At 40.8% G+C, this 27,731-nt stretch overlaps 2 protein-coding genes across 3 annotated transcripts; one reads left to right on the top strand and one right to left on the bottom strand.

The window, feature by feature from the left end:
• Nucleotides 1-83: 83 nt before the first annotated feature.
• Nucleotides 84-11,889, top strand: lypla1 (lysophospholipase 1). 2 transcript variants are annotated; one of them, XM_060923314.1, is made up of 10 exons: nt 84-384; nt 7,896-7,927; nt 8,018-8,083; nt 8,193-8,240; nt 8,340-8,410; nt 8,496-8,569; nt 8,776-8,877; nt 9,044-9,217; nt 9,425-9,497; nt 11,193-11,889. In XM_060923314.1, the coding sequence occupies exons 1-10, from the start codon at nt 316-318 to the stop codon at nt 11,219-11,221; spliced, it is 738 nt and encodes a 245-aa protein (XP_060779297.1). In that variant the 5' UTR covers nt 84-315; the 3' UTR covers nt 11,222-11,889. The 2 variants fall into 2 exon arrangements, with proteins under 2 accessions (XP_060779297.1, XP_060779307.1); XM_060923324.1 differs by lacking the exon at nt 9,425-9,497.
• A 7,999-nt stretch (nt 11,890-19,888) lies between these two features.
• Nucleotides 19,889-27,024, bottom strand: LOC132887735 (regulator of G-protein signaling 20). Its single transcript, XM_060923298.1, has 5 exons — nt 26,940-27,024; nt 25,133-25,320; nt 24,473-24,556; nt 20,197-20,431; nt 19,889-20,083 (listed from the first exon to the last, which is right to left on the bottom strand). Exons 2-5 carry the CDS (start codon nt 25,315-25,317, stop codon nt 19,889-19,891), a joined length of 699 nt encoding a protein of 232 aa, XP_060779281.1. The 5' UTR covers nt 25,318-25,320; nt 26,940-27,024.
• Between the last annotated feature and the right edge of the window lie 707 nt (nt 27,025-27,731).

Here is a 27,731-nt window from a genome sequence, read left to right as displayed (position 1 = left end):
GGATCAGGCTTTTCATTCACGTACCGTATTTAAAACATAACCATGTAAGACTAGAGCTGAACGGAGAGCTGTTTTAGAGTAGACTGTTAATACAGGCAGCAGTGTGAGGTGTTACACTTCAGTACATGACTCTAAGCTAGCCTTCTGTACACGCCAAACACTTAGAAATACAGGAAGTGGAGGTTTAGGGGATTATATTGCTGGTCCGGTTTCTTTTAGTTGGTATTTTTGGAGTAGAAAACCACAGTGCTCGGATAAAGGCGACGCAGCTTGGAGGCTTATTCTCCTACTGAATGTCATCCTGCTCTCCGGTACATGTGCGGTAATAACATGTCCGCGCCGCTTCCTGCCATAGTGCCGGCCGCCCGCAAAGCTACAGCGGCGGTAAGACACACACACACCCACCGGGAGAGAGAGAGCGCTGAGGCTAAGCAGGTTTGCGTCACTGAAAAGATCCTGCATTGTACATACCCATAGGATTGCGGGTGCTTAAGGTGCCATATTGTACCCCTTTCCACAAGTTGACACGGCTCTCTAAGGCCTTAATTAAATGTTTATGAGATGCTTTGGTCAAAATACCATAAGGATAAACCACCACAACTCCCTTTACCCTCTGTGTAAACAGTTCTGTTCAAAATGGCTGATTTGAGTGCTTGTTCCTTTAAATGATAATGAGCCACTGCTTACCCCACCCTCTTTTCCACCAGCCAATCAGGTAGCACTGTCCTCATGAATATTCCTTCAGAAAGACAGTTCTCAAGCCATGAGTGGAGATACTTAAGAAGGGGCGGCATCATTCTAATGAGCATCGTTCTTTTGTGATTTAGAAAGGGAAGTCAAATTTGAACGGCTTGTTGAACATCCATCCATTACACTGGGGAACAATTTGAAAAAAAAAATCTGTTGAGTTAGATTTTTATGCTGATTAAAACTAAAATTGGCATGCTGATTCCAAAATTGCAATCAGTTTTTTTTCTAGCACGTCAAGTTTTTTCTCCACAGCTTACCCTCCAGATAAAGGCTCGGTCCCACTGGCCGATGGACACAAAACGTATGCAAAAAGGACACAGCGGACGAGCAAAATTTCGGGGGTGGCTCTATCCGTTTTCATCCGCTTCAGAAATGGACAAAAATGGCGAAAATTTGCGAAAACAGAACGGAAAAGACCGGGCGTGGGTAGTATATAGCGGGGATGTTAAACGCATGTTCATAGGAAGCCTAGCGGATGGAAGTGGATGACAGCTCCGAAGGGGTTACCGGTGATAACTGAGAAGCGGACGCATAGCGGATGAAGAGGATGCATCACGTACGCCTAACGGAAACAAAGGGGATGTTGCGCGGATGTATATCGGATGCAGACCGTTCACTGCGCATGCGGGGGGTATGAATTGCGTCTGCTCCGCGGATATAAAGGGATGCAGCACGCACGCCGTCAGCATAAAGCGGAAAGACGTGCTGGCGGCTACATCGATACATCTCTACTACTAGATGATTTTCTCCCCCTTTTTATACAAAATATCGATTGTCCGCTAGGTGTCCTTCTACATACTCTAGACATACTCCAGACATCCTAAATATACGAGATACATCCCAGATATAAACGCTTTGTCCGTTTTGAATACTTTATATACGAGATGCATACGCTTACATCCTTTCTATTTCCGTGCTACTAACGATGAATAGACGTTTCATGTACCTTATCTTTCCTCCCTCTTTCCGTTTTCAGCTGCAGCGGATGTGAGTTGCGAGGATGCCCAGAGGATGCAGAGAGGATACAGCAGACGTTTAACGGATGATAACGGACATAGAACGTTTGTTGCTCGTATATGTCGCGGATTTACATCATACACGGCGGAAAGTTCATCCGTTCTAAAAGTTTTGTGCAGCTCAAAACTTTTTGCGCGGATGAAATCACAGTGGACGGATGCTCGATGGATAGAGCGTATGAAGCACGTATGCAATGAGTACACAACGGATGCGTAGCGTTTTCCAACGGATGGCAAAGATTTTTTTACGTTTTACATCCTCTTTGCATCCGTAAGTGCAGTGGGACCGGGCCTTAAGCAAAATCCCACTGTAGTAAGACTATTTGAAGGTTATGGAAGAACGTTATCAGGGTAGATGGGATGTACAGATGATGGCTGACTATTGTTGGAGCATCAAACGCGATAGTCCTCAAGTTGAACACTCCAGAAAGAGCTATAAACGTAAATTTTTACCTTAACTACTCACACAGGCGGCATGGTGGTGTAGTGGTTAGCACGGTCGCCTCACAGCAAGAAGGTTCCGGGTTCGAACCTAGCGGCCGGCGAGGGCCTTTCTGTGTGGAGTTTGCATGTTCTCCCTGTGTCTGCGTGGGTTTCCTCCACAATCCAAAGACATGCAGTTAGGTAAACCCGGGGCGGCCTTGGGCTGAGGTGTCCTTGAGCAAGGCACCTGACCCCTGACTGCTCCCCGGGTGCTCTGGTGTGGCTGCCCACTGCTCTGAGTGTGTGCGTGTGTTCACTGCTTCAGATGGGTTAAATGCAGAGGATGAATTTCACTGTGCTTGAAGTGTGCATGTGACGAATAAAGGTTTCTTCTTCTTGCACACAATTATAATTACAGTAGCCATATCCTTTGTAAAAACAGTGTTAAATAAACATTGCAGTCATGCCTGTTTCTTTCATATTTCATTGTATGTCAATATTTGTAAATTTTTATAAACCAAGCACATATCTGTTAAGTACAGTATTTTTCATATTTTTTAAGAAAACGGGGATCCTATAGTTCAAAAACTTGACGTGATAGAGAAAAACTGAGATCAGTTTTGGATTCCGCACCCAAAAATGAGTTAAAAACAGCTGTCAGACCTATCTCAACAAAAATTGTGTTCCCCAGTGTTATCTGCAACTTGATACCGAGGTCTTTTACCCAGCCACATACAAAAAACCCATAAGCATCCATACTTTTCTACGCTTTCATCTGTTTTGCGGTGTAGAAGGACGTCTGCAGCACCAGATAGTTCGAGATGTCGGGGAACTTGACTGAAGGGTAGTTTTCGAGATCGTATGACAAATCCTTCTTTCCCAGACTGTAGGGGTCGATTCCGTTGCACATAGCAATCTTCTGAATATATCTAAAGCGAGCAGTGGCTTCTAGATTACGAGCGTACTCTGATAAGTCATCGCTAGTTGTTTGCACTACAGCAGCTGTTTAGACCACCAGCTATTTCACTTCCAAACAAATCCTTCTTTCTCAGACTGTAGGGGTCGATTCCACTGCACATAGCAATCTTCTGAATATATCTAAAGCAATAAGTTATCACTACCATTATCTCTAGCCGCTTTATCCTGTTCTACAGGGTCGCAGGCAAGCTGGAGCCTATCCCAGCTGACTACGGGCGAAAGGCGGGGTACACCCTGGACAAGTCGCCAGGTCATCACAGGGCTGACACATAGACACAGACAACCATTCACACTCACATTCACACCTACGGTCAATTTAAAGTCACCAATTAGCCTAACCTGCATGTCTTTGGACTGTGGGGGAAACCGGAGGAAACCCACGCAGAGAATATGCAAACTCCACACAGAAAGGCTCTCACTGGCTGCTGGGCTCAAACCCAGGACCTTCTTGCTGTGAGGCGACGGTGCTAACCACTACACCACCGTGCCGCCCTAGCTTGTTGAAACATGTTTTCTGAAATTGCTGGGTTTCAGTCATGTGACTTTTCTTAGCAGTTTTACCAGAAGTGAAATAGCTGGTGGTCTAAACGGCTGCCGTAGTGCAAACAACTAGCGATAACTTATCAGAGTACGCTCGTAATCTAGAAGCCACTGCTCGCTTTAGATATATTCAGAAGGTTGCTATGTGCAACGGAATCGACCCCTACAGTCTGGGAAAGAAGGATTTGTCATATGATCTTGAAAACTACCCTTCAGTCAAGTTCCCCAACATCTCAAACTATCTGGTGTTGTAGACGTCCTTCTACACCGCAGAACAGATGAAAGCGTGGAAGAGTATGGAGGCTTACGACTTCTTTGTATGTGGCTGGGTAAAGGACCTCGGTATCAAGTCGCTGCCGAATGAATCCTGTATTGTTTTTGCCCGTGTAAGTTTTTTTAAGCTTTTTGTTCGCGTCTTTACAATGAAGCGCTGCAAGTTGAAGTGTAAACAAACAACAGTTCGCTTGATTCTCACTTGTGTTGGCTCTTATCTCTCAAGTAAATAATTCACAAAGATCATCAGAAACCCCTTTAAAGACCTGGATCTTAGTTAAACAAGACGGAGAAGTGATCACGGCGCATTATAACTGTATGGCTGGGGAAGAATTTTGTCGCGACCTTCATGCGTATGGACTTTGTGAGGCATGAGGAGTAAACAAAGAAACAGCTGGGGACTTTAGCACTTTGTGACTAAAAAAAGTACCGTAAAATAATGACAGCAAAAAAAGTACTTGGAAAACACTAAGGCCATAGCTGAGAGGGAGATACAAACCTTTCACCAAGCGATCACTGCAAACTCGAGCATGTTTTGACTCGGCTCTCTTCGATTTCAGTGAGAGGTTCAAAAGCCACCTTTCTCGACGTCTTTTTGTGAAATCCTGTGTTCGGTCTCCCTTTTTTTTGTTAGTTCACAGGGAACCCTGAAGAAACTTTTATCAGTTTCACAGTTTGATCGATTCAAACAACCTAAAACAGCGCAAGCGTAAGGCATTTTTCATGCGAGCAATGCACCTTCTCCGTACAAACACTTTGTCAACTGAGCTTTGGTAGACCACCAGCTAAAGTTTTGAAGAACTAATGAGGCGGATGTGACGTCACGTGAAACCCAGCAATAGGCAGAACAAAAAAAACCTGACTGACTGGGTGTCTCATTTCAGAGTTTGTAGGTTGGTAGGCACTCCAGATACCCAAATGTATGTGCACAAACAATAAAAAGGTGAGTTTTTCATTATATGTCCCCATTAAGAATGCCAAGGTACACTTGCACCCTTGAAAATTCTCTGAACAAAGGACTTGGTCCTCTGATTGGCTCGCAAGCGGTCCGGAATCCTGCGATACGGACCCCGGTTACGGACCTTTGGCGACTCGCTCATTCACAACAACAAACATAGTAGCAATTTTTTGTCAACATTTATTTTCGCATTTCTCAGTATAACAGCATTAATTTTACAGCATGGATAGCGATAATGACAGTGTTCACAGCGAAAGCGAGTTTTACTACCCTGATGAAGACGAAATAAAAGAAAACATTTCAGGAGAAAGCTGAAAACGAGCTTGTAGCAGGTTTGTTCTAAATATGGTTTCCCTTTCGGGCGCTCTCATTTTCTGTTAGAATTTGGTAAAGAAAAAAATAAATATATTATTTACCAGCTTAAGGTCGGTCCATATCGTGAAATACTGTGACCTCAGCCTTGAAAATACTGACCGAGGCCCAGAGGCCTCGGTCAGTATTTTCAAAACCTCAGTCATGGTATTTCACGATATGGACCTCCCAGCTGGTAAATAATATACATATATTCTATCCACATTCACTGGATATGAGCAATCGTGCACTCTGATTGGCTACTCTACTATTAGGCTATCAGCTCATATACCATGAGTAGACAAAAACAAAATGGCGGAGCACATCAAGTCAGATATATCACTTTATCAAGTATTTAAAAGAAACAGAAATAGCTAAAAGAATATAGGTTTTTTTTCCCTCCAGTATTTCTTATTCCACAAGATTGTTCCACAATCCAGCCCAGTCGGTGGCAGTAATACCACCTTTAAGTTGGTTTACCAACCGCCCCCAAAAAAAAACCTAAAGAAGAAGAAGGAAATGGTGGAGCGTCTTACTGAACCAACCGAGGTCGAAACAAAAACTCAACTTAAAAACAAACCCCCAAAAAATGCAAAAAAAAAAAAAAAGCGCAACAAAATATGGAATGAAAGTATTTCATGGTAAGAACGTATCTTTTTTAAAATTAAAAAAAAAAATTATTATTATAGTATTTTTCACAAATTGCTACTGTCATTTCGCCGGTTTATTTACATTCTAAGCGGAAATTTTTTTGTCGGACGTTTTTGTACAAAGTTTTTATTTATTGAATTTGCAAAAAATAAAAATGCTCTGTTTCTCAAAATCCGGTGCTATGCACCTCATCGGTTATCAGCTCATGTACAACTTGATTTCGTGGAATAACTGTTAAATGTACAGTTGTGGTCAGAAGTGTACATACAATGACATGAATGTCATCTTGGATATGAATGTCATGGCAATTCTGGATAATAGAATAATAGAAAAAAACCATGAATTTGGTGCAGAAGTTTTAATTTATTTTGGTTTTTCTGAAATCAACACAGGGTCAAAATTATACATACAGGGTCAAAAATTTACATACACTCACTTAGATTATTAATTCAGAGGCGCTGAAACTTCCAAAATGTCTCTTATCTTGCCAAGGCCGAGGTCTCTTAACGTCCTGTTAGTGATCATGATTGACTACAGCTGGTAGCTTCTCTGTGCCTTCATAAAAAGGGTTTGTTTACAGCACTCATTGCATTGACCAAAACACAGTAAAATGGGAAAGTCCAAGGAGCTCAGTGCAGATCTGAGAAAGAGGATCGCAGATGTACACAACTCCGTAATGTCTCTTAGAGCCATTTCTAAACAACTGCAAATTCCAAGATCAGTTCAAACAATTGTATTCAAGTTATTGTGAGGTGTAGTCACTTTGTCAAGCCATTTTGCTTCCAGAAAACCCAAACTGTCACCCTCAGCTGAAAGGAAATTGGTTTGGATGGTCAGGAACAACCTGGGAACCATCATGGCACAGCCCTGCCATGAACTGGAAGCTGATGGATCACTGTCTACAGTTCAGTGAGTTTTATATCACCATGGACTAAGTGGCTGCTATCCAAAAAATAACCCCCTGTTCCAAAATTAACACCTTCAGGCTTAACTAAAGTTTGCAACTGACCACATGGACAAAGAAAAAGCCTTTTGGAGGAAAGCTGTATGGTCAGATGAGACAAAGATTGAGTTGTTTGGCCACAATGACCCCCATGTACAGAGGGACACTGTACCAGCTGGTGGTGGTAGGATCATCATGCTCTGGGGCTGTTTGCTGCCAGTGGAACTGGTTCATTCCACAAACTGGATGGAATAATGAAGAAGGAGGACTACCTCAGAATTCTTCAGCATAACTTCAAACCATTGGAAACTTGAACATGATTGGGAGTTACAACAGGACAATGAACCCAAACATGCATCAGAGCTGGTTGTGGAGGATAAAGCAGGCTAATATTAAGCTTAAAACAAGCCCTGACTTCAACCCTATTGAAAATATATGGACTGTGCTTATAAGTCGAGTCCATAGCAAGAAAAAAAACAAATTTAATTGAACTCTACCAATTCTACCATGAAGAGTCATGAAATATCCAACCAGAATTCTGCCAGAAGCTTGTTCATGGTAAACAAAAATGTTTGGTCAAGGTGAATCTTCCGAAGAGACATTTTACCCAAATATTAGGTGTGCTGTATGTAAATTTTTGACCCTGTATGTATACTTTTGACCCTGTGTTGATTTCAGAAAACCCAAAGAAAACTGTGCACCGAATTCTATTTTTTAAAAGATGTATGCTGTACAGTCCTTCTGCCACAGAAAAAGAACAGTTCAAAGAAATTACTGAAAGCCCAAATATTGCCATGACATTCAAATCCAAGATGACATTCATGTCACTGTATGTAAACTTCTGACCACAACTGTATATATTGTGTTGTTTTAATGAAGATGAGTCTTCTGATTCTGACTGAATAAGTTATTTGGCTGCAACTGGGTCTGAATGTGCAACACTGTGGTTATTATAAATGTGCCTCATGGTCATTTGCGGTGATTTAATCTTAACCAGTGCTTACATTTCCAGGTAATCTTCCTCCACGGCCTAGGAGATACAGGGTAAGGAGCGCAAACCCCTAACTTAAGCATTAGTTTACAAAATTTAATTGCCACACTGATCGACCTATTACGTGCCATTATTTCCATTAGGCATGGCTGGGCTGAAGCTATGGCTGGGATCAGGACCCCTTATGTCAAGTACATTTGCCCCCATGCGTATGTACAATACACCATCTTATCAAATGCAAGCAAATTTATAAAACAAATGTCCCAGGTTGAGTTATTTTCTTTTCTTCTCCTTTCTTTCTCTCTTGGATTATACCAGACCAGTCATGCCAGTTACCCTGAACATGAACATGGCAATGCCTTCCTGGTAAGTATCAGCTGTGCTTTTGAATTTTACCTCGATAACGCAGTCCTCTGAAGCAGTCGTTATTCAAGTTATTTATATGATTTGTGTCCTGACTCACAGGTTTGATATCATTGGGTTGGGTCCAGATGCAGAGGAGGATGAGAGTGGGATAAAAAAAGCTGCAGAAAGCAGTGTGTACATCTTCACCATTTAGTCAAAGGTGTAAATATTCTTCTTGATGTTTTCTTGTGCCCTAATTTCTGTTTCCTGTTGCAGTCAATGCTTTGATTGATCAGGAGGTAAAGAATGGAATTCCGTCTCATCGCATTGTGCTGGGTGGCTTTTCTCAGGTGGGTGGGTGGGTGGGGGGAATGCTGTGAAATTGAATTACTGTAAAAAGTACTTGTTGGACATTCTCATCTATTCTGTGACTGGTTTGAGTCCCTGTTGTGAAAGAACTCAAGTCATTTGTTTTAATGATATTCTCATTTATACATGGAACACTGGTAGTGCGTTCTTGATAACTTTTTTTTTTTGTATGAATATGTACGTTTAGGGTGGTGCACTATCACTTTATACAGCTCTAAAAACTCATCAGAAACTCGCAGGCGTTGTTGCTCTGAGCTGCTGGCTGCCTCTCAGGAACTCTCTCTCAAAGGTATATGGTACATTTCTGATGTGCGTATTTCTGCTTTTCTCTCCATTTTGCCACTAGTGTGTGGATAAAACCATCTAGATCTTTTAAATATTTACATTTATATGCAGTATGATTATGAATCCATCTCTCTCTCTCTCTCTCTCTCTCTCTCTCTGTATCTATATAGTCACTGATTGGCACTAATAAGGAAATACCAGTGCTGCAGTGTCATGGTGAGGCAGATCCTCTGGTTCCATTGATCTTTGGGTGTCTTACGGTGGAGAAACTCAAGACCATGCTGAATCCTAACAACATCGCCTTCAAAACATATCCCGGGATGCCCCACAGCGCCTGCCCAGAGGTCTGTCCCCAAATTAATGAATTTAATGAAACAGTGTCGAATTTCTCTTGATTTTGGTTTAAAGTGTATGTACTGCCTCTAAACCACACTTTTTTCCTTGTACAAAGCAACAATCATTATGTTGATTGACCATGCGTTTTCGAACCATAGCTGATTCAAAAGGCCATAAATTAACGGAAAATCAATAAGATCAGCCGATTTTCACAGAATCTGCTGAGACCAGAAGATCCCGAACCAGCAGATCCCGAAGGGGCGCGTGACGTCACACGTAACAATCCAGGTATCAGTTTCGTTCATGTGCGCAGCAGTGGTTAGACCAGTCTGGATATGGAATCACGTTTTGGAGAGAATTCTGATAGTGTTTGGGATTCTTATATGTCAGATGAAGGGGCAGATGATTATCAAGGATATTCTGGAGCAAATGGTTATCTTTTCGAGGCCCCAAGACGAGAAACTGACAGTTCACTCAGTTCATGACAGTCTTCCTCTGTAGCGTGCAAGAGATGGAGAGATAGATAGAGAGAGAGATGTGCAGAACGCAGTGGTTACCTTTCATCATGTTTTCCTGAACAAAACTAAAAACAAATTGAGTCTTGCAATATTGCAATCTGAGAGCATTTACCACGTTTCAGTTAATAATTAATGATGATTGCACGCATGCATTTTTTTTCCTGTTAAAGTGCATCAGATATGATTAGATCGGATGTCACGGGCGTGTAAATGTTGCTCGTAATCCTGCGTCTGGTGCACTCTGTGTGTGTGAGAGATAATAAGGGAATCGATGAACTGTCCAAATGTCAGATCAAATGTCATTTATTAAATAAATGGGTTTCTTTTTTGCTCCAGTAATTCCCATGTGATTGTTCTGGTGGTGATGAACACTTGATGAATCAGATTTATTATTAGTCGGTGACACAAAATCTGCCCGCTTCGTTTGCATAAACCTCACCAACTGTCGCTTTAGATTTGTGTCATTTCTTGGAAATTCATGAATTGGATGTCCTGTTGTACACTACCGTTCAAAAGTTTGGGGTCACCCAGACAATTTTGTGTTTTCCATGAAAAGTCACACTTTTATTTACCACCATAAGTTATAAAATGAATAGAAAATCTAGTCAAGACATTTTTTTGGCCATTTTGAGCACTTAATCGACCCCACAAATGTGATGCTCCAGAAACTCAATCTGCTCAAAGGAAGGTCAGTTTTATAGCTTCTCTAAAGAGCTCAACTGTTTTCAGCGGTGCTAACATGATTGTACAAGGGTTTTCTAATCATCCATTAGCCTTCTGAGCCAATGAGCAAACACATTGTACCATTAGAACACTGGAGTGAGAGTTGCTGGAAATGGGCCTCTATACACCTATGGAGATATTGCACCAAAAACCACACATTTGCAGCTAGAATAGTCATTTACCACATTAGCAATGTATAGAGTGGATTTCTGATTAGTTTAAAGTGATCTTCATTGAAAAGAACAGTGCTTTTCTTTCAAAAATAAGGACATTTCAAAGTGACCCCAAACTTTTGAACGGTAGTGTATATGGATTTGAACATCCAAACACAATGCAGTGCTTTCCCATCGTTCTTTTTGTAAGATTCCAACAACAATATCCAATTTCAGTGAGTTAACAAGCACGGAGTCAGATGAACCAAAATGGCCCAGATAACCAGGGTTCCACATGTGACGTCATGTGAGATTTGCCCTGAGGCAAGGCTGCCTTTTTCCGGGATCCGGAAGCCGCGATTTATCGATTAGTTTTGTGCTTGATAATAAAATAACAAGTAATTAATATTATTGTCCCCCCTCGCTTTATTAATTAATTTTGGTCGTTACTAATGATATATATTAATTTTAAAGCATTACAAAAAGGCATTGCATTCACTTTAATACACCTGAAAATGTATAATAAAGTCTGAGGATCAAGCTTTGGTTAATTCATTACCAACCTTTTTTTTTATCTTTCCACTCAACAGGAAATGATGGATATAAAACATTTCATTGAGAAGCAGCTGCCTCCGATCGACTAAGCAATAACGCCTTAATGATCCTTTGTACTGATCAGTGGGCACAAGCTCTCTCTCCAGCTCTCATCACATGACTGAACTGATAACAAAACAACCAAATCCAAATCCTGGACTAATCCTGATATCAGACTTGGTGCTAAGTTTAACTGGAACCACACTGCAGTGGTTCTTAACCCTTGTTCTGGTATACTCCAAGCCTGCATATTTTATTTATTGTTTGTTTTTTCCTTGCTTTAACACATGATCTAATTAATCAATCAATTAACCAGCCCTTCCTGATTTGATGTGTGTTTGTAAAAGAAGGGAAAACACCAAAATCTACAGTGCATGAGTAATCTAAGAACAGGGTTGTAAAAAAATTTTTGCACCACTAGGTTTTAAATAAGCTCAGAGTCACAGACACAGCTAGGAAGAAAAATGTTGCCATAGTAACCTTTGACCTTGTGACCTTTTTCTTAGACTGAGCTTTAGTTATTTGGGGACACGTCACCGATCAGAAACACAGTTTTTTAAAAATTGTCTATAGGAGTCTTATAACTTTTGAAATAGCTAATGAAATAAGCCATGTCGTTATCGAAGAGAGTTTGGTTGACAATAAAGGGTTTCTGATGACAAAATGATGCATAATAAAAAAAAACATAAATTATGCCTCCTTGTACCAGTTTTGACTTTGTTTGTGGAAGATGTGGATATATAGATTGCAAGTATTAGTATAACACTTTTTACTTATAATATTTATTCATAATATGCTCACCAGACGCTTTAATATGAACACTGACACTCTTGAACATTCATGCAATTATCCAATCAGCCAATCGTGTGGCAGCATCGCAATGCATTGAATCATGCCGATACAGATAAAGCGCTTCATTTAATGTTCATATCAAACAGAATGGGGGAAAAATGTGATCAAGCCTGCGCCCACTGCAGCTTCAGATTCCTGTCCTTGGCTGACCGGAGTGGTTTTGTGTTCTGAAGTGCTTTTCTGCTCATCACGGGTGTAAAGAGTGATTATTTGCATTACTGTAGCCTCGCTGTCAGCTCAAACTAGTCTGGATTGGCACTTCTAAATCAAACAATTTTTAATATACTATAGAATAGAAATATTTTATAGATCTACAGTGGTGCTTGAAAGTTTGTGAACCCTTTAGAATTTTCTATATTTCTGCAAAAATATGACCTAAAACATCAGATTTTCACACAAGTCCTAAAAGTAGATAAAGAGAACCCAGTTAAACAAATGAGACAAAAATATACTTGGTCATTTATTTATTGAGGAAAATGATCCAATATTACATATCTGTGAGTGGCAAAAGTATGTGAACCTTTGCTTTCAGTATCTGGTGTGACCCCCTTGTGCAGCAATAACTGCAACTAAACGTTTCCGGTAACTGTTGATCAGTCCTGCACACCGGCTTGGAGGAATTTTAGCTCGTTCCTCCGTACAGAACAGCTTCAACTCTGGGATGTTGATGGGTTTCCTCACATGAACTGCTTGCTTCAGGTCCTTCCACAACATTTCGATTGGATTCAGACTTGACCATTCCAAAACATTAACTTTATCCTTCTTTAACCATTCTTTGGTAGAACGACTTGTGTGCTTAGGGTCGTTGTCTTGCTGCATGACCCACCTTCTCTTGAGATTCAGTTCATGGACAGATGTCCTGACATTTTCCTTTAGAATTCGCTGGTATAATTCAGAATTCATTGTTCCATCAATGATGGCAAGCCATCCTGGCCCAGATGCAGCAAAACAAGCCCAAACCATGATACTACCACCACCATGTTTCATAGATGGGATAAGGTTCTTATGCTGGAATGCAGTGTTTTCCTTTCTCCAAGCATAACACTTCTCATTTAAACCAAAAAGTTCTATTTTGGTCTCATCCGTCCACAAAATATTTTTCCAATAGCCTTCTGGCTTGTCCACGTGATCTTTAGCAAACTGCAGACGAGCAGCAATGTTCTTTTTGGAGAGCAGTGGCTTTCTCCTTGCAACCCTGCCATGCACACCATTGTTGTTCAGTGTTCTCCTGATGGTGGACTCATGAACATTAACATTAGCCAATGTGAGAGAGGCCTTCAGTTACTTAGAAGTTACCCTGGGGTCCTTTTGACCTCGCCGACTATTACACGCCTTGCTCTTGGAGTGATCTTTGTTGGTCGACCACTCCTGGGGAGGGTAACAATGGTCTTGAATTTCCTCCATTTGTACACAATCTGTCTGACTGTGGATTGGTGGAGTCCAAACTCTTTAGAGATGGTTTTGTAACCTTTTCCAGCCTGATGAGTATCAACAACGCTTTTTCTGAGGTTCTCAGAAATCTCCTTTGTTCATGCCATGATACGCTTCCACAAACATGTGTTGTGAAGATCAGACTTTGATAGATCCCTGTTCCTTAAATAAAACAGGGTGCCCACTCACACCTGATTGTCATCCCATTGATTGAAAACACCTGACTCTAATTTCACCTTCAAATTAACTGCTAATCCTCGAGGTTCACATACTTTTGCCACTCAGAGATATGTAATATTGGATCATTTTCCTCAATAAATCTCATCTCATTATCTCTAGCCGCTTTATCCTGTTCTACAGGGTCGCAGGCAAGCTGGAGCCTATCCCAGCTGACTACGGGCGAAAGGCGGGGTACACCCTGGACAAGTCGCCAGGTCATCACATAGACACAGAAAACCATTCACACTCAATTTAGAGTCACCAGTTAACCTAACCTGCATGTCTTTGGACTGTGGGGGAAACCGGAGCACCTGGAGGAAACCCACGCGGACACGGGGAGAACATGCAAACTCCGCACAGAAAGGCCCTTGCCGGCCACGGGGCGCGAACCCAGAATCTTCTTGCTGTGAGGCGACAGCGCTAACCACTACAACACCGTGCCGCCTAAATAAATAAATGACCAAGTATAATATTTTTGTCTCATTTATTTAACTGGGTTCTCTTTATCTACTTTTAGGACTTGTGTGAAAATCTGATGACGTTTTAGGTCATATTTATGCAGGAATATAGAAAATTCTAAAGGGTTCACAAACTTTCAAGCACCTCTGTATAAACTGAATCTCTGTGACAATTATGGAATGTTTTCTCAAGTTAAATTACTGAAACAATATACCCATCTAAATTTAGTTTTAGTGAGACTGGAAAATAATTCAATAGTGTGCTCATTTAGCACACTGGATGAACTCATTTTGATCCTGAAATTTTCTTGAAAACATGATTTTTTTTATCATATTGACAAGTAAACTGCTAGTGTGGCAGGAAGAACAGTTACAAAATGTCAGTACCTTAAAAGTTGTGTCTCATCTTTGTGTAATGTTACATTCAGTACCTTTTGTAGACTTCAACTATACCAAAACTGTGCAGCACATACAAGAACTGAAGATAAATATTTGTGGATAAATTTCTGACTTAATTTTGACCAAGTTTGGACCAGTGATGTACCTCAGGAGTGTTGAGAACACACTCTAAGTATTTCAAGTTTAAGAGGTTTTAGCTTATAACTGATTTGTATTCAGTGGAAGAAACAAAATATCTATTATAGTAAATAAGTAAATATTTACCTTGTATTTATTTACTTTCCTGAAGGAAAGTAAATAAATACAAGATAAAACATTAGAAAGTTAAAAATTTAATGCAGAGAGAGAGATTTTACTTATCCAAAGTACTTTCCTTGATATAAAATGAGATCAGTTAAGCTAGACAGGTTAGTTGTTTAATTTATTAATAGCCTCGGCCTACAACAGTAACCAAGTACAGAAGATTCAAAAGGTATGCAAATAGGCTAATGCATTAGCATCTTAAACTTGAAAGAAAGCAACTGAGAAAGGATGGGTGAACAAATAACAAAAGGGTGTGCTTTGCTTTAGTAGTTGAATCTACAGACAAAGTTTGGCAGTTCTACCTTAAAAGTTGAAGGAGTTGTAAAATCAGTGGATTGCGATAGAGGGATGAATGAAAGAATAGAAGGGTGAGATAAAGGTGTGTCATTAGTATGAAAAACAGTAAAGTGCTGTACTTTTGCAGTTGAATCCATACACCTAATTCCATGACTCTACCTAAAAGATGTTGGAGTAGTCAAATCAGTGGTTTCTAATGAGAGGATGGAAGGAAGAAAAGAAAGGAAGATGAGCAGAGAAAAGCTATGCTGTATTTATGTAAGGTGTGCTTAGATTCAGAATTTGAATCTACATATGAAGTTTGGCAGCTCTACCTTAAAAGTTGAAGGAGGAGTAAAATCAGTGGATTGCTATAGAAGGATGAATGAAAGTATAGAAGGGTGAGATAGAGGAGTGTCATTAGTAAGAAAACCAGTTAAGGACTGTACTTTTGCAGTCTAATTCAAATATCAAGTTTCGTGACTACTTTAAAAGATGTAGGAGTAATAAAATAAATAATTTCTATTGGGAGGATTGAGGGATGAAAAAGAAAGAAAGCGGAGCAGAGAAAAATTTCTGCTGTATTTATGCAATGTACCCCAATTTATGGAACCCTGACCCTAACCTAACAATATTTACCAACTTCAATGGTCCTAGCTTTAAATCTCTAGGAGCAGTTAGACCTTAAAAATGAACTGAAGCCAATGGTGAAAAAAGTGAAGGATGGAAAAAGAAAGCAGGAGTGAAAGAGATATGAAGAGAGGTGAGTGCTTTGAAGTATTGCCCAGAACATGTCTAGTAAGTTTGGAGAAAACTGACAGACAGACGGATAAAAAAGAGGATGTGGGTGGAATATGAAAATAAATTAGCTGACATGTCCTTTACAAGACCAAAGTTTGAGTGAAGTTTCTATGTTAAGCAGTTCAAGTTAAATAATTTGCACAAAATCACTTAGAAGAATAACAAGAATAAGAAGTCTAGAGGGCGACACAGTGGTGTAGTGGTTAGCGCTGTCGCCTCACAGCAAGAAGGTCTGGGTTCGAGCCCCGTGGCCGGCGAGGGCTTTTCTGTGCGGAGTTTGCATGTTCTCCCCGTGTCCGCATGGGTTTCCTCCGGGTGCTCCGGTTTCCCCCACAGTCCAAAGACATGCAGGTTAGGTTAACTGGTGACTCTAAATTGACCGTAGGTGTGAATGTGAGTGTGAATGGTTGTCTGTGTCTATGTGTCAGCCCTGTGATGACCTGGCGACTTGTCCAGGGTGTACCCCGCCTTTCGCCCGTAGTCAGCTGGGATAGGCTCCAGCTTGCCTGCGACCCTGTAGAAGGATAAAGCGGCTAGAGATAATGAGATGAGATGAGAAGTCTAGAGAGGGCGGCATGGTGGTGTAGTGGTTAGCACTGTCGCCTCACAGCAAGAAGGTCCGGGTTCGAGCCCCGTGGCCGGCGAGGGCCTTTCTGTGTGGAGTCTGCATGTTCTCCATGTGTCCGCGTGGGTTTCCTCCGGGTGCTCCGGTTTCCCCCACAGTCCAAAGACATGCAGGTTAGGTTAACTGGTGACTCTAAATTGACCGTAAGTGTGAATGGTTGTCTGTGTCTGTTAGCCCTGTGATGACCTGGTGACTTGTCCAGGGTGTACCTTGCCTTTCGCCCATAGTCAGCTGGGATAGGCTCCAGCTTGCCTGCAACCCTGTAGAACAGGATAAAGCGGCTAGAGGAGATGAGATGAGAAGTCTAGAGATATGAATATAATGATTTGCTTTGCAAGCACTAGAATAATAATAATAATAATCCTAGGAAGAATATAGTGCTTTGCAAGCACTATAATTAGGACACAGACCTATTAACAAATAGTTGTGCTTTATTATTTATTTATATCTCTTTATACAGTTTATCCCGGTTATACACAAGTGAATATATCAAATGCATCCTCTGAACTTCAAAAACATGCATGTAGTAATAAATAGAAGATCGCAAAACTGAGCTTTATTGGTCCAAGTACTATTACAGATGATGTTCTAGTGTGTGTGTGTGTGTGTGTGTGAGAGAGATGTACATATGTTTTATATGCAGTCATAACTTCCTCTGTTCTATAATTGAAAGCACCTTGACTTGTAATGTACTTTATATATCCTAATGTAAATCCTTTGTATGTATCGCAAGGCACAAGTATTCATATGCCATTTTAGTGCCTTTTGCACAACTAAGGCAAAGAAATATTCAAATATATCTTCATTTCTTTTGTGGCATCCTAAGACCAAAGCAGGATACTAGCATCCCCCCCCCCCCCCCCTTTAACCACTAACTAATAATTTAGTGGAGTCAAAATGTTATAAAAATCCATAAGAATGTAAAAGTACATCAGGACACTGGAAAGTGAGGATGGTCAAGGGGCAGTGTATAAGCTGTATGAATGTAGCCTGATGCCGAGGTATATTATGTGAAATCTGTTTAAGACATTGGATACGGTTGTGTGATGCTGGATGATTTACAGTCCTCTCTGAAAGTAGTGGAACAGCAAGGCTAATTCTTTTGTTTTTGCTTTCCACTGAAAACATTTGGGTTTGAGATCAAAATATGAATGAGACAATAGATGAGAATTTCAGCTTTAATTTCCTGATGAGTTGGGTGAGCAAAATTATTGGAACAGACGGTATTGCCGTAAATAACCCTTAATGTTTGGTTGCGTATCCCTTGCTTGCAGTAACTGCATCAAGCTGGCGACCCGCTAACCTAACTGCACCAAAATGTTGCATGCTTCTTTTGTGATGCTTTCCAGGCTTTTAATGCAGCTTCTTTGAACTGTTGTCTGTTTTGTGGGGCTTTCTCCCTTCAGTATCCTCTTCAGGAGGTAACATGCATACTCAACTGGTTTAAAGTCTGGTGATTGACGTGGCCAGTCTAAAACCTTCCACTTTTTCCCCCGATGAAGTCCTTTGTTGTATAGACAGTGTGTTTTGGGTCACTGTCTTGCTGAAAGATGAACTTCTTCCCAATTAGATCGGATGCATTTCTCTGTAAATTGGCAGATAGAATATTTCTGAATTCATTCTGCTGCTACCATCATCAATAAAGATTAGTGAGTTCATTTCAGAAGCAGTCATGCAAGCCCAAGCCATGACACTACCTTCACCGTGCTTGACCCATTGAGCCTGTATGTTTGGGATCATGAACAGGTCCTTTCTTTCTCCTTTCTCCACTTTGGCCCTTCCATCAATTTGGTAGAGGTTAATGTTGGTTCCAGAACTTTTGTGGCTCATCCCTGTATTTCTTTGCAAATTCCAGTCTAGCCTTCCAATTCTTACTGCTGATGAGTGGTTTGCATCTTATGGTATGGCCTCTGTGGGTTTGTCTCAATATCAAGGAAGGATCCTTAACAGCTGCATTTCAAGGATGCCACATCATAGAATCTGAAAGAGTGTTCTAAAGTCTAGGATCCTTTGCATTCTACCAGGTACCAAGTCCTTTGTTCGGAGAATTTTCAAAGATGCATGTGTGGATCCCCAGCATTCTTAAAGCACCCACAATCCTATGCACACATACAAAGCAGGATATTTTCAATGACACAATCCTTCTCACTCAATACACTGTTCCATTATGTGTTCTTCGAATGCTAAAAAGGAGTGTTACTAGCTTCTGAAGTACGCAATTTGGAAGGACCTGTCCTACCAGAGAAGCATCCCTGACTTTGAGAAATACATATATATTATTTACCAGCTGGGAGGCCGTATCGTGAAATACCGTGACCTAGGTCTTGAAAATACTGACCGAGGCCTCTGGGCCGAGGTCAGTATTTTCAAGGCCGAGGTCACGGTATTTCACGATATGGACCGACCTTAAGCTGGTAAATAATATATTAATTTTTTTCTTTACTAAGTTCTAACAGAAAATGAGAGTGCCCGAAAGGGAAACCATGTTGTGAACTAGCGAGTCGCCAAAGGTCCGTAACCGGGGTCCGGATCGTAGGATTCTGGACTGCTCATGAGCCAATCAGAGCGCACGATTTGATGGAAACCGGACCGCAAAAAAAATAATATATATTTCTGCTCTCAAAGTCTTCTTTGAATGGTGGATTGTGATACCTTCAACCTTGACCTGTGGAGGTTGTTAATGAGGTCACTGACTGTCATAAACTGCTGTTGACCTGTTTGATGTCTGATTGTTAGCTATAAACTAGTGGTTTATTTCTTTTTAAAAGACATTCCAAATTGTATTGGCCATGCCCAGTGCTTACGCAGTGGCTCGGATCAATTTTCCCTCTTTTCTCAGCTTCAAAGTGGCTTGCTTTTCTCCCATAGACAGCTCTCTGGTCTTCATGTTAGTTTATCCTTTTAAATAAAAATGCAGTCTTCACCGGTGAAACTCAGGGCTCAAACCAAGAGTAAACAAGCAATCTATCAGGGAACCCCTGGGCAACAAGAAACACCTGTCAGCCACATGTTCCAGTATTTTTGATCATTTGAAAAGTGGGAGGGTTAAAAACAGATGACATGCTCGAAGTTGTTTAATACATGTAAAGGCTGAAATTCTGTTCTATCATCTTGTATTCTTTTGATCTCAAACTCAAATATCTTCAGTGTATAGCAAAAGCAAAATAATTGGCCTTGCCCTTCCAATACTTTCAGAGGGGACTGTAGTTGAGATAGTCGTCTCAGTGTAAGTGTCAGGATTCAATGAATTGTTCAGTGTGTGTGTGTTGAGATAGATAGAAAGAAAGAAGTTCTGTATCATGTATATGTGTGTGTATGTGCCTGTGTGTTAGGACTCCTCAGCTGTTTTAGTCGTTTCCAAACTTGCAATAAGGTCTGCATAAACACTGGAGTTCATGTAACGAGGATATGAGTCTCGCTGCATGAGTGTGTATATTTGCTGCTGGGCCTCATCAAAGGTTTGTGAGGACGGATTCAGCATGTTCTTGCTAATCACCTCCCGTGCACGCGCATCCAGACTCACCTAGTTAAACACAAAAGGCAGCAAAACATAAAAGGAATAGCAATTTGATTAAAAATACTACGGTTACACCAATTAAGAAACCCATCTGTGTTATTGGGTTTAAGGAAATGTACCTCTCTTGGTGACAGCACAGAGACGTAGTCCTCATATATTTGCTTAACTTTCTGTTCCACCACAGTTCTGTTGGTCTCTTTCTTCAGCTCCTCACAGGCCAGCCAGAATATCAGGTTCTCCTCACTGAACTCAGTCTTAAGGAACTGACGGAAACTGGACCGGCCATTTGGGCTCTTGATTAAGTGCTCAAATGATTTTGCCCATGAATGGGCCTCCTCTAGTGTTGGACCAGTTCTGTACAGCCAAAGATAGGGATTAATTGTTCATTATATTGCATTCCACTTGGGATTTTGACATTGCTATGATTATCCACTCACTAAAAGAATATGCCAGTCTTTGTCAACCTTATCTCTCTCCGGGTCAAGAATGTCATCACCTTTTTGTTTACTTAGAAAAGTACACAAAACTAATTTCTAGATCTGCATAATTAATCTTTTCTGAGATGAGACTACTTTTTCAGAGGGATGATCTTATGTTTATACACAAATAAACACTAAAGTGGATCTGATTTTGTATGGATACAGTACCAAAGGGAAGTGATCAAATAGTGTAATATCCTGAACTGCTTTTTATTGCATTGCTCCACTGCACAAAAGAACATATTACAGATTTGGTAAGACATTATCGCACATCTGACCTAAGTCTTCTATTATAAAAAAGTCTGGAGTAGACAAGGTTTTGTTCTATTTTGCCAGTAAACATTAAATTATTGTCCGTGATAACTATACCTTGAAAGGTGATGGGAAGAATTTACTAGAAGCCAGAGGTGGACAATAACGAAGTACATTTACTTGAGTACTGGACTTAAGTACACTTTTTGAGTATCTGTACTTTACTTGAGTATTATTTTGACTTTAACTTCACTACATTTGAAAGACAAATATCGTTCTTTTTACTCCACTACATTTCTGTCAAGGTCCTCATTACTCGTTACTATGAAGCAACTTTGAAAGTTGATGTTTTTTTCTTTTCTTTTCTAAAATGTCATTGGTTTATTCGCAGGTGACACTGAGACAGTCTATCAGTAATCACTAGGGTCAAGTCACGTCCATAGACTGTATAAAATCAAGATCAATAATTTCTCAGCAGCATTATTTAAACATGATCAGTTGACGGCAGAATGGATAGAGGCAGTTCTTCTGGAGAATGTACGCACCCATGGCCATACCTAGAACCCATGTTTCAGTTTTCTGAAAGGATTAACGAGTCGTTTCATTTTAAATGTTTGCTTTGTTTGCCAAAAACAAACCACATCACGGCCTACAAAAAGTCGGCATCCAACCTGCGGAAGCATATTGAGGTCTGTGAACGTTTTATTCCAAGAGAAAGCTTGCAATGAAGTTGTCTGTGCTTTTAGAGCTAGCGATAATGTTGCAATAGCTATGCAGTCTGGTTAGTCAAATGACTATGGATTTGCTCGCCAAGTTGCTGTAGCCTTGTCCACGGCTAACGTTAACACATAGCTAGTTAACTTGGACATTATTAGTTAGTATGTATAAACAGGGTTACACCTGGGCTGCCAACTCTCACGCAATGAGCGTGAGACACACGCATTTGATTGTCTTCACACGCTCACACGCCATACCTCCGATTTCTCACGCTAGAAAAAAAAATCTAGTTTATCTATCTAATCTCGGCTACCCATTGCATCGCGCCAACCACTTGCGATTGATCAATTACGCCTTACGCATGGCTAAACAGGCAGAGAGGTGTTCCCTTCTGTACACACTCCCCTATGGTAGGTGGCACATCTAATGATGCTGCACTCGCCGGAAGTTGGATAATTGTCTACCGTCAATTTAGAGGAAGAGGAGAGAGAAGAAGGTATCCGAGTTGAAGACGGGTGTCTCAGACAGGTTTGTATATATGCACGCCAATGTGTGGTGTTACTGGCGTAATTATGAACTTATATAAAGTTTCTTAATCGTTTTAGCCTATAAGTGTTGTGAGAATATTTAATGCCGTATCGAGAGCTGTGTACTAGGCATGCTAAATCATTATAGGCCTACTGCCATGCCACAGCCTCTATCTTCCCCAACAAGCAGCACGGGAGAGCACCTCCTTAGCACACGTTTATTAAGGCGCATTTTTAGTTTGTTTACTGTATGTTATCATACTTTATGACTTTATTTGAAGCCATACTGGAAATGTTGTAAAATAAAGCAAGTAAGAGATAATATTACAAATGCAAGAAGAGCCATTAGCCACCATACCTATTGTTTATTTACAGGGTATTTATTTTTAATTATTTATGATGTATGTAATTGCTCAGTTAAAGTAAATAAAGCATGGTCACCTGTAATATCAAAGAACTTGAACTTGTGAATAATTAAAAAAAAAGACAGAGAACAATATACTGAGGAGACAGGGTTTCAAAGAGGGCAAGACAGGTAGATAATATTTGTCAGATAACAGGCCCTGACGAATGCTCTATTACTAATAAGAAATAAGAAATAAATTAATAAGAAATATATTAATATAGCTTATTTAAGTATGACCAAAATTTTTAAGCCCAACTTTGTGTGCACAGTCCCACCTATGGCCAAGGTTCAGCTTTTTATGTTTCAATACTGTTCAAACTTAATCATTTTAATGTTTCTTGTAGCACATGCACATTTTGCTTACTGTTTAAGCATTTTATTTGTTCTTTTGCTGTTGATATTTTTCCCCATGCCAATCTTCTGCTGAACCCAGTGGTGGGGAAAGCCCTTAAATGCATAATGAATAGTCAGTGAGGGACAATCTTATTTTTTGCAACAGTTATTAAAAACGGCGGCACGGTGGTGTAGTGGTTAGCGCTGTCGCCTCACAGCAAGAAGGTCCTGGGTTCGAGCCCCGGGGCCGGCGAGGGCCTTTCTGTGTGGAGTTTGCATGTTCTCTCCGCGTCCACGTGGGTTTCCTCCGGGTGCTCCGGTTTCCCCCACAGTCCAAAGACATGCAGGTTAGGTTAACTGGTGACTCTAAATTGACCATAGGTGTGAATGTGAGTGTGAATGGTTGTCTGTGTCTATGTGTCAGCCCTGTGATGACCTGGCGACTTGTCCAGGGTGTACCCCGCCTTTCGCCCATAGTCAGCTGGGATAGGCTCCAGCTTGCCTGCGACCCTGTAGAAGGATAAAGCGGCTAGAGATAATGAGATGAGATGAGTTATTAAAAACTTAACATTTAGCTTCAATTCAGAAGGTGTTTAGGCTTAGCTGATGAAATATTTTCAAACATGAACTTGCCTTTAAATCTGAAACACAGGTCTATAGGGCTACAGGAACATTGGCAGTCATCTGTAGTTTTCTAGTGTGGGGGCTTTTAAGCCAAAACTTGGTGCTTTTGTTGGCCACAAGCTGAAGGCCTGGCAAGTCAGGGTGTGTAAGAATGTAGGTATGGCACAGCAGGCCACTCCAAAAATCCACCAGAATGCAGGAACATCTACTAAATCCAAAATCTCAACCCCCCCCCATTGTCCATCTCCAGCCCACAAACAAAACACCAGAATGCAGGGGGACAAGTGAATATCAAACTGAATACAAAATTCCCACTTACTGCATGGTGTGCGGAAAAATTTTGCCATCGACCCCCCCCCCAAAAAAAAAAATCTCACTCCAAGGAATTTCGAAAAGTTGGCAGCCCTGCGTTAACACATAGCTAGTTAACTTGGACACTATTAGTTAGCATGTAAAAACAGGGTTACTCTAACATGAATAATGGTAACTTATCTGAAGTTCTTTCAGAAATATGTTTTAGCATAATCTTGCCAAATAAACAAAATGTAGAAATCTTTCTTTTCTAGTAACATTAGCTACCCAATATGATTTTGAGTTTGCTAGCATGTCAGGTGGAGTTTCACTGACTAGCTAGCTTAACGTTAAACCAGCATGATGGCACGGCATGTGTTCATTTTATGAATTCACATTTCTGTCTTTGGTAACGGCGTTAGGTTTTGTAAGCGTTGTGGCAATAATACAACAATGCGTTAACAGAAAATGTACTTTTAATACTTAAGTATTTTTAAAAGCAAGTACTTCAGTACTTTAACTTAAGTAAAAATTTGACTGGACAACTTTCACTTGTATCGGAGTAACATTTAACCAGTGGGATCTGTACTTTGACTTAAGTAATGAAGTTGGGTACTTTGTCCACCTCTGCTAGAAGCTGAGTGTAAGTTGGTTGAAAGTGCTGAACTTTCTTATGCATATATAATATTTAAACAGTATTTGTATGTTACAGGCAAAATATAGGTCAAATGGTATCATGCACACACACACATGCAATTGTACTTACGGTTCTTCAACTTTAGCTTCATTTAGTTTTTCATGTATCGTCTCCTCCTGAGTCTTTTCCACCTTAGAAGGTCTTACTGTAAGACTATATACATGCATATAATGTAGCAAAATGTTTTTTCCTTTTTTTGTACACTGTACAAGACATTAGTACAAGCAGCACCCTGCTGTGTATACAGGTCTGTGCGTGTGCGGCTCCATCGGGACTATCATGTAAACATACTGTCCTTCCAATAAACTTAATAAAGGCTCCCAGCACACCTGCACCTAATTCTGAGTCACTCCCTAAACACTTACACACACACACAAATAAAAACAAAGTTTACAATAGGGTATACAGGAAATATAAGCCAGTAGCCATAGACAAAAATCCACACTGACCAACCGTTATCAGGACTTTGAAAATCAAACTAAAGCACTCGCATCAAAGAAGTCAATATTAAATTCAGCTAGCTTGATTCTATTCCGTGTTAAAGAAAAGATCTGCTTGTCTGGCTGGTTAGGAGTTACTCAGTCTGGTTTTATGATTGAACTGATTCGAGTGCAGGCTCTGTGCGCAGCCACTTTCAAACACTTCTGGGTTTTTTTGTCCTGCAGTTTGTATAATAGCAAAATGCATATCATGCTGTCTAGAATTGCGCAGAATTGTTAAAGTTCTTACCAGGAGCAGCTACAGCAACAGCACCAGCAGAAGCAGCAAGCGTTTGGAGGTGCGTTCAGCCAGCCAAGAGTGTACCTGTTCACGTTGTCCTGCATATCTTTGTTGGAAGAAGTGATGTGTGTCTGGACAGAATTTCCAGTGTCCTGTTCTGGACATTTCCCCATCTCCGCCTGCGCAGATCCCATGAGCTACAACACAATTACATCATACATGGTATCAAATAACTTTTTCTTTTTTTATAAATACATAGAATCCAATTATTTTGACGCTACAGAATAAGGAAAGCTGAGCCAACACAAAACATTACCTTACTTGCTGTATAGGACTGGAATGTGTAATCGTACTTTGGCAGTAGGCTATAGTCGAGCTGTGCAGGTGAATGTACTGCAATTAAAACACTAATGTGATGCAGAAACTCTGCAAGCTGCAACACTGTTAATTCATTTAAGGAGCTGTCCACTGGGACATGTCCGGAAAAAAGGCCTGCATGCCAGAATACACAGCAGGCATTTAGCAGATAACAAAAATCCATTGAGATCAATTACAGCACAGCACCTGAGCACATGCATACACATAGCTCTTACAACAATTTCCATAAATCATGACCTGTTATTTTGCAAGATAGTAAAGACATTACAGCAACAGGGCAAAAAATTTGGTGATTGAATCAGCACATTATTATTATTATTATTATTATTATCTTCACCAACTTCGTTGGAGGAGGTTGTTTTTGTCTCCATTTGTTTGTCTGTTCTCAACATAACTCAAAAAGTAGTGAACAGATTTTGATGAAATTTTTAGGAAAGGTGGGCCATGGGCCAAGGAACAACTGATTAGATTTTGATGCAAATCCAAATCCATCCATCCATTATCTGTAGCCGCTTATCCTGTTCTACAGGGTCACAGGCAAGCTGGAGCCTATCCCAGCTGACTACGGGCGAAAGGCGGGGTACACCCTGGACAAGTCACCAGATCATCGCAGGGCTGATACATGGAGACACACAAACATTCACACCTGCATGTCTTTGGACTGTGAGGGAAACCGGAGCACCCGGAGGAAACCCATGCGGACACGGGGCGAACATGCAAACTCCACACAGAAAGGTCCCTGTCAGCTGCTGGGCTCGAACCCAGAACCTTCTTGTTGTAAGGTGACAGTGCTAACGCAAATCCAGATATGTTAATTAAAAATGTTTGTTGGGAGTTAAAATTGCATTTAGAGGAAAAAAAATCTACAGGCCTTCCATTAATAACAGCATACCAGTGTAAAGTACACTGAAAAAAATGGCCTGTTAAATTAACACAAAAAAAATCTTGTACATCGGTTGCACTTATTAAAATCATATCCACTAAGACCAATTAAGTCATGTTCTGTTTGACTGAACATGACTTAATTGGTCTTAGTGGATATGATTTTAATAAGTGCAACCGATGTACAAGATTTTTTTGTGTTAATTTAACAGGCCATTTTTTTCAGTGTAGACCATGCATATACAATGGCCCTCGGTTTAATTTTGTAATCTTCTAAGGCTTTCTTTGCTTCCTTTTCAGGTACTAATCAATAAAAATGAAATAAAATGCAGAACGCGCTAAAGCAAACATTATTTCACATGTACAGGCTCTGATTAGTGTCGTGTCTTTTTTTTTTCCAGCGCATCCTCACATCCTCATCCTCACAGCCTCAGGAATCTGTCAAAGCACGCGCGTCATCAACACACAAGACATAATCTTACAGTACAATTAACCCATACAGTCCAGTTCACAATAGTCTAAATACATTCATTTAGTCAATTCTAGATGTGCTTACCGCATTACCACTGGTCCCCGGTGTGTGTGTGTGTGTGTGTGTGATTTCAGTGCTCTGCTCACACGCCCATCATCATCTCCGCGATTTGCTCCAGTCTGCGCTCTCAGTCCAGCACGCATGCGCGAAACAGCTGGCGACGCGCGCGGCAACGGTAAAGGCGCGTGACGAACACTGCGTTCCAAAGCGCAGACTCGGCTAAACCAGCCTCCTACATGTTTAGTGAAACTAGCACGTCACTTCCTTTTCAGTTCCCTAAGTCTATCTGTGAATACATCCTGTAATGCATTCTTGAATTACAAGAAATAACCAGGATAAGACTAAATTATGCAAAATTCTGTATTATTATACATACAGAACACTTTTTCCATGGAATAAAAGCATGTGTTCTATTCCCTTCTAGTGGGTTTGGTTTGATAGCATGCAATACTGTGAGCATGGAGAATGAGCGTTGAATATGGTTTACGATGGACGGCACAGTGGTGTACTGGTTAGCGCTGTCGCCTCATAGCAAGAAGGTCCGGGTTCGAGCCCTGTGGCCGGCGAGGGCCTTTCTGTGCGGAGTTTGCATGTTCTCCCCGTATCCGCGTGGGTTTCCTCTGGGTGCTCCGGTTTCCCTCACAGTCCCAAGACATGCAGGTTAGGTTAACTGCTGACTCTAAATTGACCGTAGGTGTGAATGTGAGTGTGAATGGTTGTCTGTGTCTATGTGTCAGCCCTGTGATGACCTGGCGACTTGTCCAGGGTGTACCCCGCCTTTCGCCCGTAGTCAGCTGGGATAGGCTCCAGCTTGCC

The sequence above is a fragment of the Neoarius graeffei genome, chromosome 1 (assembly GCF_027579695.1).
Source record: "Neoarius graeffei isolate fNeoGra1 chromosome 1, fNeoGra1.pri, whole genome shotgun sequence".
NCBI lineage: Eukaryota > Metazoa > Chordata > Actinopteri > Siluriformes > Ariidae > Neoarius > Neoarius graeffei.
The sequence above is the reverse complement of the archived record's forward strand: the minus strand, read 5'-3'. Positions and strand labels throughout refer to the sequence as shown.